The sequence below is a fragment of the Rattus norvegicus genome, chromosome 19 (assembly GCF_036323735.1).
Source record: "Rattus norvegicus strain BN/NHsdMcwi chromosome 19, GRCr8, whole genome shotgun sequence".
Lineage (NCBI taxonomy): Eukaryota > Metazoa > Chordata > Mammalia > Rodentia > Muridae > Rattus > Rattus norvegicus.
The window spans coordinates 49,856,236-49,868,417 of NC_086037.1; the positions used below are offsets into that span (position 1 = coordinate 49,856,236).

The following is a 12,182-nucleotide window of genomic DNA, read 5'->3' on the forward strand; positions in this document are numbered from 1 at the left end:
GACAGAAGATTTGGCTCTTTGCCTGATTGCTCCTGCCTTGCTAGCGAATCCAGTCCTTCAATGCATTAGAGCCTACTTCTCCAGGATTCCAGCAACTACTAAAGACCAAATGAGCCATTCAGCCTTCTGGACTGAGCAACTTCTGGATTCTTAAACTTTCCATTCATAGCTAGCCACTGTTCGATTAGTAGTACTATTGCCTGAAAGTTGTCCTAATAAATCCTGTTTCCATATATTTATGTAGAGATTCATTGTATAAGCCCTGCTACTCTGGAAAACCCTGATAAATACTGTGACTTTGCCCTGCCTCCAGGCCATTGGCTCTAGTCACTTCTGACTAAACAGCTCTCCTACAATAAGAACTTGCTCCACCTATATCTTTTTGGCTTAAATTCCTGCCTGGGCAAGGTTCACAGATTCTTCTTCCTGTTGGTGAAACGTGATTGTCCTAGCTGCACAGACTCAGGCCTGAGAACTGGCCATGCCACAGAACAAACTGCATAGCTGGCTGAATGCTGTGCTCTTTGGGCTCCTGCTTCTTCTCATCCATGTGCAGGGTGAGTCTCACTAAACTGGCAATGGGGAATGATTGGAGTCAGAGCTGCCAAGTTGTGCATGTCAGAAGCCGGGCTTGTGGGAGGGAAGGCACAGGGCAGGGGGTGGAGCTTACAAGCGATCGCTAAAAGTGTGGGAAACCTGTGCCTACTGAGTCTCCAACCAAAGCCCTCAGATTTTATGAGCCCACTAGCACACAGGAGCTCCAGAGGAAGCACTAAACAATTCAAGTGAAAATGACATGTCATTTTTCTTACCTTTGAATAAGAATCATAAATTCATATAGCCAAATGGCTCTGAGTGTGTGACCCCTTTGGCCTAAAGAAACGCTGTGGTGCTCTTCAAAATGGGAATAGGATAAGGACTGAGGGATAAGGAAGCTTCCACACTCAAATCCCACAGCTGAACTAGGGGAGGGGGTCCTGGGTTCCCTCCTCCTGTGCCCTGATAGCAGTGAGGTGGGAACTCCCACAACCTGGTGGCAGCCGATTATAGAAAACTAACCCTGAGGCATCTCTCCACCAGGACAGCACTCACCAGAGTCCAGCCCCATCAGAAACACACACACGGGCCAGGTCCAAGGCAAGCTCACCCACAGCAAGGACTTTAAATCTGGTGTCCACACCTTCCTGGGAATTCCCTTTGCCAAGGCCCCTGTAGGACCACTGCGATTTGCACCTCCTGAGGCCCCTGAGCCATGGAGTGGTGTGAGAGATGGGACCTCACAATCAAACATGTAAGTTCTGGACCCAGAGGGTTTCAGGCACTGAAAGAAACTGTGCTCTGAACTCCAGGCCACACTGAAGTGTCTCCTCCATCTCAGTATCCAGCCGTCTTTTCTCTTTGGGGATGAGTGCCCCATGGGTTTTTCTGATGATGTGCTAAGGTTGCCTAGAAAAACTGCCAGGCTCCTGGGTCAGAACTTGGCACTCATAGGACGTTAGCATCAGGCACTATTGAGATGAGCAGAGATAACATTGTTCACAGATTCAGATTGTGCCCAGTGTTCTCTGCCACAATGGGAGGGATCTCTGAGTATGAGCTAATGTGACCTATTGGGCAGCAGTTGCCCCTGAAATCAGGAGAATATACTTCAGATCACTGAGGAGTGCAGCAATGATGGACACTTACAAATCCCACCTTCACAGTCACTGTGAAACCTATAGGGCCAAGTGCCATTGACCAGGGAACAAATATATGTAATTAATTCCCTGTGGAGACACTTCAAGCAAGAGAAGTTCCCTGAGAGTCTGCACACATGATGAAGGACTACTCACTACCCTTTAGGGCAGCATTGTCCATTGAATCTTTTGGTAGCTCTGGGAGCCCAACACTCCAATATGGGGATCTTAGTTTGTTTTCTGTTGCTGTTAAAGTACTGACAAATGCAACTTAGGGGAGAAAGCTACTATAAGAAGCTCCAGATTACAATCCATCATTGTGGGGAACCCACAGATAGACAAAACTACAGGAGCTGCTCACATCACAGCTGTGTCCAGGAACAGACTAAAAAATGCTTGCATGCCTGCTAAGGCTTGGCTCAATTTTCCATTCTTATACAATTCCACAAATGTCACTATAGACAGCCAATCATTCCCATGGAGACTTGTCTCTCCCTCTCAGACTTAGAAAGATTAAAATTCAGGCCCCACCTAACCAGCAGCCTCCCTAGAAATCTGGCCCCACCCCAGTTTTCACTGAGCCTGTGGCTTTTACCTTGGTTGGAAGGGGTTTAGAAAGGATGTACATGTAAATAGCACATCTTGTGATTAGCAGCAGCAAAAGGTGGCTAAGGAAATAAAATTCAGACTCATATTTGGTCATACTTGCCATCCATCTCTTGGAATAACTGCCTCCCATTTTTAACAGTTGTCCACAAAACGTTAGGATGAATATGGAGGGTCTGAAGGAGATGAAGCTGACCCTGCCACCTGTCTCCATGTCTGAGGACTGCCTGTATCTCAATATCTATGCACCAGCCCATGCCCATGAGGGCTCTCACCTGCCTGTGAGTATCAGGTTGTGGTCAGCTTGGGGAGAGGGCATTTTGTCAAGACGATAAGAAGGGACAAAAGCAACCTGAGTTCCATTGCATGGTGGACCTTAATGAAAGTCTTAGCTTACTTGGGTCAAAGAAGGCCGTCTCAGCTACACACTGCAGCTGAAACCTGGGTATGGGTCACAGAGTACTGAGCCATCAAATGCTCTTTGATAAAACCAGAATTCATTCTACAACTTGTGCTCTGCAGAACTACTTAGGGGCTCAAGACCTCAACATCGAGGCCACCCAAACTTATACTTTTGGATTATCTGTTGTGACCATGAGAGTTGATGATCCTTTCCATTTTCAATTTGGAGAGATAGCCACAGACACTCGTCTTTGTTCTACTGTGGAGAGCCTGAGTAAGGATGACATCACTCTATACATGCAGGCATTAATTCAAAGTGCAACACGTGGTGGGAATGGGGACTAGAAGCTGTCGCCAAGGCCCTGAAGTCCTAAGGATTTTTATATGTTTCTGCAGTTACGCAGAACACAGCAATTGATTTCTAATTAGCAGACAACCTGAACTTGGGTTCACTGGGAGCTTCCTGGCCTTTCTCTTAACTTCTCCAGGTGATGGTATGGATCCATGGCGGTGCACTCACTGTAGGCATGGCTTCCATGTATGATGGCTCCATGCTGGCAGCCACTGAGGATGTGGTGGTGGTCACTATCCAGTACCGCCTGGGTGTCCTTGGCTTCTTCAGGTGAGACTGGGGCTGATCGGGGGCAGGGGGGAAGGTAGCTGATCAGAATCTAGATGCCCCTTTGATTCATGTCCCTTCCACTTCTCAGCACTGGAGATCACCATGCCAGGGGAAACTGGGGATACCTGGACCAAGTGGCTGCCCTACGCTGGGTCCAGCAGAACATTGCCCACTTTGGAGGCAACCCTGACTGTGTCACTATTTTTGGCGAGTCAGCAGGAGGCTTGAGTGTGTCTTCTCATGTTGTGTCCCCCATGTCCAAAGGACTCTTTCACAGAGCCATCATGGAGAGTGGAGTAGCTCTGATGCCTGGAACCATATTTAACTTCTCTGAGATGGTTTACCAAGTAAGTGCCCGAACCACTTCAATCCTATATCTGCTGCCCCAGCACTATCCTCTGACAACTATGGTACTCAGTGTTAAAAATGAAGAGCTAAGGAAACAACATCTGTTTATTAATTTGTGAGGGCTCAAGGGTTAGAATCCACAGGTCTCCTTTATACAGGATGAATGTGTTATTTAGACAGCAAAGCTGCCCTTTAAAAGGTCCATTGCGGGCTGGAGAGATGGCTCAGCGGTTAAGAGCACTGACCGCTCTTCCAGAGGTCCTGAGTTCAAATCCCAGCAACCACATGGTGGCTCACAACCATCTGTAATGAGATCCGATGCCCTCTTCTGGTGTGTCTGAAGACAGCTACAGTGTACTCACATACATTAAATAAATTTTTTTAAAAAAGTCCATCACTGGCAAAAATTAGTATCTATGGGCTTGGAGCTTGCTTTTTAAAGTGCTTGGCGTACAAGCCTGAGAATCTATGTTCAAATTCCCAGAATTCATAAAACACTGTAAAGGTAACATTTATCTGTAATTCCAAAGTTCCTGTGGTTAGGTGGGAGCCAGAGATGTGAGAATCCCTGGAGTTCACAAACCAGTTCAGCTAACGTATGCAGAAAAAAGGGGGATAGAACACTCAAATGAGGGGGTTGGTGAAGACTGAGACTTTGTTCTATAACCTTCATACACCAGCTTGACATACTTACTCCTTCCCTCATACATGAAACAGGCAAAGGTTACCTACCCTACCTACCTATACTCCCCTAAACAAAAAGAACAGGTATGCAGGTAGAAAGGGTCCTGCTTCCTGGCTGTCACCTTTGAGCAATAGGAAAACGGGAACAGTTTACACTTGTTCCAATCCACACAACACACACTATAGTGTGGGAATTAGATGCAAAATCATTGACTTGGAATTGAGAAATCTCCCTGCTCATTCCCTTTGCAGATGGTGGTCAAGCTCTCTGGATGTGAGGCCATGGACCCAGAGTCCCTGGTGCACTGTTTGAGAGGCAAGAGTGAAGAGCAGATTACGGTCATTAGCAAGGTTGGGAGAATTGCGTGTCTGGGAGAACCTGGTCTACATGATGTGGGATTCTCAACCAAATACCTCATCTTTATATCTTTATGTTCTTTCAGTTCCATGTGCAAAATGAATATCAAGATAGGCTAATCTAAGTGTAGATTCTCCTCCAGGGTGAGCGAATCACCCTGAAACTAGTGAGAAATGAGGAAAAAGGTGGAGGTGACTCAGAGGACACCAGAGTATTTATTTTATTAACCTTCAGCATTGATTTTTTTTTGATACCCATCAGGAGTTCCAGATGATCCCTGCTGTGGTGGATGGAGAATTCCTACCCAACCATCCTCAGGAGCTGTTGGCCTCTGCTGATTTTCACCCTGTCCCCAGCATAATTGGTTTCAACAATGATGAGTATGGTTGGATCGTCCCCAAAGTGAGGCTCACTTCTAATCCTCTGGGAACCTGGATACTCACATGCTAAGCAGTGGAAACTCAATATATCTTTAATCCAAGTCCTTTAGACTCCATACTTAAGACTGTCTTCTGCCTCCCAGGTCATAGGCTCTGCTCAGACAATAAAAGGAATAACCAGAGAGAACCTGCAGGCTTTTCTGAAGGATACAGCACCACAAATGGTGAGGTACCTCTAGTCCTCTCCATATATATAATATATATATACATATATATATGTATATATATATATATATATATATATATATATATATATATATCCGCTGTGTGGAGTCACCTCAAAGCAAGGACAATTTTTGCCTATACTATATGTCATCCCAAGTCCCATTCTCCCCACACCCAAGTGTACTACCTACTTAACCAATAACATACCTAACCTCAATCTTTCTGATGTCTCTGATATAGATGTTGCCTCCTGAGTGTAGTGATCTGTTGATGGAAGAGTACATGGGGGACATTGAGGACCCCCAGACCCTCCAAGCACAGTTCACAGAGATGATGGAAGACTTCATGTTTGTGATCCCTTCTCTCCAAGTAGCGCGTTTTCAGCGTGAGTACCACTGTGACAAGGCTTACAACAGTAGCTCAGAGATGGGGGTCATGGATGAGCACTGTGGAGCAGTGTAGTATCTAGGTCTCCTCATGTCTAGTTTAAGAGAATGAAATCTGGGTACAGAGGAGAAAATGGATTGCTGATATTCTACTAACCTAATAAAACCACTCTGCTAGGAAGATCATGAATACCATTTAGCCAAAGACATTTTCAACTGCTAGTGAACCAGCCTGGAGCTCCCCCTCCAATTTAACTCGTCTAATTCCAGGTAACACTATATCACTATATCTTGTCACCAAATGCATATCAAAAAAGCTCCATGAGGTAGGCGGGGTAGGGGGGAAGCTACAGGTGAGAGGCAACTAAGTCACTCTTTGTTCCACCTCCAGGTTCCCATGCCCCTGTCTACTTCTATGAGTTCCAACATCAATCCAGCTTTCTCAAGGATATCAGGCCACCCCACGTGAAGGCTGACCATGGAGATGAGGTTCCTTTTGTTTTTGGTTCCTTCTTCTGGGGCATGAAACGTGAGTCTTACTAATTTTTCTTGAGCTGAATGAGATCCCAGATGGCTCCTTAGCTGTCAGTCCATTTGAGGAAACCTATAGCTCAAATAGATAGATAGATGAGAGAGAGAGAGAGAGAGAGAGAGAGAGAGAGAGAGAGAGAGAGAGAGAGAGAGAGAGAGAGAGACCTAGTTTAGAATCTGGACCTTCCCCAATCTAGCTTGTAATAGAGAAGATAACAGCACATTGGGGCAGGAATTCAATTAGAGGCTTGCATGAATCTTGATATTCTACATAGTGAAGAAGGGTGGTAGTAAAGCCAACAATTTGAGGTCAGACAACAGGTGGAATGGTGAATGTGAAGAATGAATTGGCAGTTGTGTGAGGTGGCATATACTTGGATTTTTGTGTTTCTCATAACTCCAGTTAACCTCACTGAGGGGGAAAAGCTGCTAAACAGGAGAATGATGAAGTACTGGGCAAACTTTGCAAGATATGGGTGAGAAATCAACCTTGCATGTGTGGGTCCTTCTAGGGTTCCCTTTTAGATGGTGGCCTTTAAGCATGCATGGATCTTCCATCACATGATAGAGTCTTCTCTACACTACAGTACATTATAAGTTTCACATACTGGTCCTCTCACAGTGACCTAGCTGGTGGGCTATAGTGCTATGGTACTGTTCCTTAGACCTCACCTCTTAGGGGGAGATATAAAACAGGTCAGGTAATCTTTCCCCACATGAAGCAGAAACTAGTGAGTGACACTTGTATGCACATATCAGGATGCCTATCCCATCAGACCCCTTAACCACTGGCCTAACCACTGCCCTGACCCAGTATTAGGCTTTGCACCAGAGTGACCTCATTCTTCTTTGCTTGGTGGTATATCCACAGAAACCCCAACAGCAACAGTCTACCCTACTGGCCTGTGTTTGACTATGATGAACAGTATCTGCAACTGAACACCCAGCCTGCTGTGGGACGAATCCAGAAGGCCAGAAAGCTGCAGTTCTGGACCAAGACTCTTCCCCAGAAGATCGAGGAGTTAAAGAGATCTCAAAACATGCACAAAGAACTATAGTGCCCTGTGTGAGGAATGGTATGTTATGTTGGCTGCTGATGGAGTCAGCTTCAGGTTCCCAGAACACATTGAGGAACCTGACTTGTTTCTAACATTCACATAACCTCTGTGCTTGTCTGTTCTTCTCCAATTATCACATATCCTCTGCAAGTGACTCTTTATCCTGCTGGGTCATCTTTTCTTAGACCCATTCAATAAGTGTTCCCCTCCCAGTGGATTTGTGAACCCCATAATACCCCATCTCCTTTCACACTCCACTGGGACTAAGGCCTTTCCTTTCTTCTTTCCTTACTTCACCTCTCATCCTCACTGTCCTCTTCTCTATCTATGACCAAAATAGTTTTTAAGTAGAGCAAAAGCTTTGGGGAAACATTGATATGATTCTCCAAACAGCCCATATCACAGGGGTGGGCTGTGTCAAAAATCACATGCTCTCTCTCATCAGCTTCATACTTTTGGAGACCATGAATTCCAAGGTTAAGATACTAACAGGTTTGCTATACATGCTCTCTAGCCCAAAGATGGTACCTGTGTTCTCACTGAGTAGATTGGACAGTTAACAATCCTCCAATAGGCCTATCTCTTAATATCATCACATTGGAGTTTAGGTTTCAATATAGAAATATGATTCATAGATATTTTCAAAACATAGCATGTAGAGGTTCCCAACTTGATCACTAGATTTGAAAACATCTAAAAGTGTCTCTATCTACTGTGTTTGTAAACTTTGCCTACAATTTATTTGAAGATAATCTGTCCGTTTGTCATTTGTTAATATTGATTTCTTTTTTTCTTCCACTTCCTATCATCCAACCTCATTCATTCATATAGTTCTATACCAAAATATTCAGTGGCATAATTTAAGTATCTATTATCCTGAGAGAGAGAGAGAGACAGAGAGAGAGACAGAGAGAGAGAGAGAGAGGCAGAGAGAGAGAGACAGCGAGAGAGAGAACCAAGAAAAACTAGGTTGCTACTTCGTATGTGCTGAGGTTTATCCCTACTTCCAAGGGTTCTATGTACATGGTAAGGCCCATACTTGCATGATCACAACACATCTGTGAAGATGTCTGACTATGGGGTGAGTCCTAGTAACAAGGTGAGGGGATCAGAAGGTCTATACATGTACAATAGAAATTGTTGTCCCCAGTCTGCATCTGATCACATATATGGGTGTACTCCTGACTTCCACAGTTCCACTGCAAACTTCCGGTCCCTGTGATAATCCCCACTGCCTTTATGGTCCATATGCATGGTTTTCATTCTTATCTCCTTACTGTTGCAAGACATTTCTGGTCTTTCTAACAAATACCCTCTCTTTTACTTTATGTCACTATACAAAGGTGACAAGTTGTGCTCAAACCACCTGAATCCCCCCCAAAATATGTTCTCTTATCTGTCATAAAGATCCCAGAGCCTTCATGCTAGAGACCCTACATGCCATAGCCCCTTACCTCTGATTACCTTGCCCTACAAGGTTAGCAAAGTCTCTCTATTAAAATCCAGTGTGCGGAACCACAAGACAGCATAGCCTTTGGAGTCGCAGTGAGGATTATTGATTGTCCATTCTGGACTCCAGAGAAGGATAACCTCCAGGAGGGTGGGTGCCAAATTCTCTCAATGGGGCCTCAGCTCATTATTGGGCTCCTGCTACCAACAATTAAGACACATGGGGCCGCTCAGGTAACCCAAAGAATCTAGTTCCATGCCCTGGAGCTTAGAAGACCTGTGACATTCCACCTCACAGACTCCAGTGTTTCTTTCAGTGGGGAAGTTGAGGGGAGAGAAAACATCTGCCTAGTCCAGGACTACGACCACAGAGACTTTGAAAGGGGGACACTTGATGCCATACTTTGCTGAGTGGGGGGTCAGGCACAGCCATGATGGCACCATACCAGTGAAAACATTCATAAAAGCAGTGTGGAGGAATGTCTGCCGTGCCTGCCGTGCCTGCCGTGCCTGCCGTGCCTGCCGTGGGTACTCTAGATTACTGTGGGCTGGAGAGAAGGACACTGGTTTCCAGGTGGAACTGATGGCTCTGTGAAATGGACATTCATGCAATTTCTTCCATGAAGCCTGGCTTAGTTAAGTCGGAGCTCCTGACCCTGTACTCTTTGGTAAATCTTGACAGGGTTCTCTGGGATGCTGAAATTCCTCTTCATGGTCCAATATTTCCACTTTATCATAAGCTCTGAGAGTTCAGAGAGTTCCAGTGTTGAAACCAGCAGCATCTAAAAATGTTTGTCAGGTGGATAAATACTCTGAACTTGTTCTCAGTAAGAGTTTGCCACAACACTAGCCACAGCATAGAGGAGAGATGAATAGAGGAAGGGCACTTAAGAGGTGCCACACAAAAACAAACAGAGCACTGTTGGAGTGATGGCTTTGTACACTATGTGAAGTTGTGTCCTTCCTTGTTTATTTAAGGTACCCTCTGACTGGTTGAAATAAAAAGCTTATGGCCTGTAGCAAAAGGTGGCATAGTAAGGTGGGCTATCCAGCAGAGAAAGGAAGGAACTCTGGGAAAGAGAGAGCCTCAGAAGATTCACCATCCAGACTCAGAGGAAGTCGAGTGTATGAAACTGAGGAGGGGTAACTGACCAGTCATGTAGCAGACATGAATAGTGTAAGCAAGTTAATAAAGGTTAAGAACCAGTTTGGGAGCAAACTTAAGCTAAGGTCAAAAAGCATTGTAAATAGACATGAACTGGGGTGGGCATAGAAAGGCCCATGGTTACTGAGTACAAATTAAAAGATATCATAGACCTAGTGGAGTTAATAGATACCCAGAGAACATCCCACAGAGGTGGAGGGAAGGAGAGAGAGGAAGGGGGAGGAGGGAAGAACTCTTCAAGGGGGACCAGGAGGGAGGGCAGCATTTGGTTGTAAATAAATGAAATAATAAAACAGAAAAAACAAATTATTGAAATATCACATAAATAAAGAAAAGCAAAATGCATTTTTGTAAATGCAATAAGAAACACATTCTTCTTGGAAGTCCATGAGAATTCTTTATAAAATAGATTATGTATTAGGGTTAAAAACAAGTTTTAAGGAAAACTGAAGTAATTAAATTTATTTGATCACAATAGAATAAAACTTTAATTCCACAGTAAAAGAAACTATAGAACACATACAACCTTTCAGGGATTAGACATTGTGCATGCATTATTGATGAAATCAAGAAGGAAATTGAGAAGTGTGTAGAATCACATGAAGAGGAAAGACAACAAGCCAAGCCCTAGAAGACACACTTGGAGCAGACTAAGCTCTAATGCCTAAACTAAGAAGTCAGTGTCTGACCCTTCTCCATCTCTGGGCTCCTCAACACACACAACTTAGAGAAATCAGAATCTACAATTACAACACTCTGCTCCAGGCTCTCCAACACAAAACGAACATTTGCCTGTGAATATGAAGATAATTATACCTTTATTGTTTTCATCTTTATTAAATTGGGTATTTCTTATTTACATTTCAAATGTTATTTCTTTTCCCAGTTTCCATGCCAACATGCCCCTAACCCATCCCCTTCACCTTCTATATGGGTGTTCCCCTACCCATATGTCCCCATTACTGCCCTCCCCCCAACAATCATGTTCACTGGGGGTTCAGTCTTGGCAGGACCAAGGGCTTCCCCTTCCACTGGTGCTCTTACTAGGCTATTCATTGCTACCTATGCAATTGGAGCCCATGGGTAGTGGCTTAGTCCCTGGAAGCTCTGGTTGCTTGGCATTGTGGGTCACATGGGGTCTCAAGCCTCTTTAAGCTCTTTCAGTCCTTTCTCTGATCCTTCAACGGGGGTCCCATTCTTAGTTCAGTGGTTTGCTGCTGGCATTCGACTATGTATTTGCCATATTCTGGCTGTGTCTCTCAGGAGAGATCTACATCCAGTTCCTGTTAGCCTGCACTTCTTTGCTTCATCCATCTTATCTAGTTTGGTGACTGTATATGTATGGGCCACATGTGGGGCAGGCTCTGAATGGGTGTTCCTTCTGCCTCTGTTCTAAACTTTGCCTCCCTATTCCCTCCCAAGGGTATTCTTGTTCCCCTTTTAAAGAAGGAGTGAAGCATTCCCATTTTGGTCATCCTTCTTGAGTTTCATCTGTTCTGTGCATTTAGGGTAATTCGAGCATTTGGGCTAATATCCACTTATCAGTGTGTGCATACCATGTGTCTTTTTCTGTGATTGGATTACCTCACTTAGGATGATATTTTCCAGGACCATCCATTTGCCTATGATTTCATAAAGTCATTATTTTGGTTAGCTGAGTAGTATTCGATTGTGTAGATAGACAAAATTTTCTGTATCCGTTCCTCTGTTGAAGGGCATGTGGGCTCTTTCCAGCTTCTGGCTATTATAAATAAGGCTGCTAAGAACATAGGGGAGCATGTGTCCTTGTTATATGTTGGGGTATCTTTTGTGTATATGCCCAAGAGAGGTATAGCTTCGTCCTCAAGTAGTTCAATGTCCAATCTCCTGAGAAATCTCCAGACTGATTTCCAGAATGGTTGTACCAGTTTGCAATCCTACCAACAATAGAGGAGTGTTCCTCTTTCTCCACATCCTCGCCAGCATCTGCTGTCACCTAAGTTTTTGATCTTAGCCATTCTCACTGGTGTGAGGTGAAATCTCAGGGTTGTTTTGATTTGCATTTCCCTTATGAATAAAGATGTTGAACATTTCTTTAGATGTTTCTCAGCCATTCAGCATCCCTCAGCTGTGAATTCTTCGTTTAGCTCTGAACCCCATTTTTAATAGGGTTATTTGTCTCCCTGCAGTCTAACTTCTTGAGTTCTTTGTATATTTTGTATATAAGCCCTCTATCTGTTGTAGGATTGGTAAAGATCTTTTCCCAATCTGTTGGTTGTGGTTTTGTCCAAACAACAGTGTCTGTTGCCTTAC

The 12,182-nt window shown here is 44.3% G+C and overlaps 1 protein-coding gene across 2 annotated transcripts; it reads left to right on the plus strand.

The window, feature by feature from the left end:
- Positions 1-434: 434 nt before the first annotated feature.
- Ces2g (carboxylesterase 2G) lies at positions 435-8,799 on the plus strand. 2 transcript variants are annotated; one of them, NM_001106175.1, is made up of 12 exons: positions 435-557; positions 1,081-1,291; positions 2,425-2,563; positions 3,173-3,306; positions 3,395-3,653; positions 4,591-4,689; positions 4,958-5,098; positions 5,220-5,300; positions 5,542-5,686; positions 6,079-6,216; positions 6,622-6,694; positions 7,090-8,026. In NM_001106175.1, the coding sequence occupies exons 1-12, from the start codon at positions 482-484 to the stop codon at positions 7,274-7,276; spliced, it is 1,683 nt and encodes a 560-aa protein (NP_001099645.1). In that variant the 5' UTR covers positions 435-481; the 3' UTR covers positions 7,277-8,026. The 2 variants fall into 2 exon arrangements, with proteins under 2 accessions (NP_001099645.1, XP_006255510.1); XM_006255448.4 differs by lacking the exon at positions 1,081-1,291 and having other exon boundaries at positions 7,090-8,799.
- Positions 8,800-12,182: the final 3,383 nt, after the last annotated feature.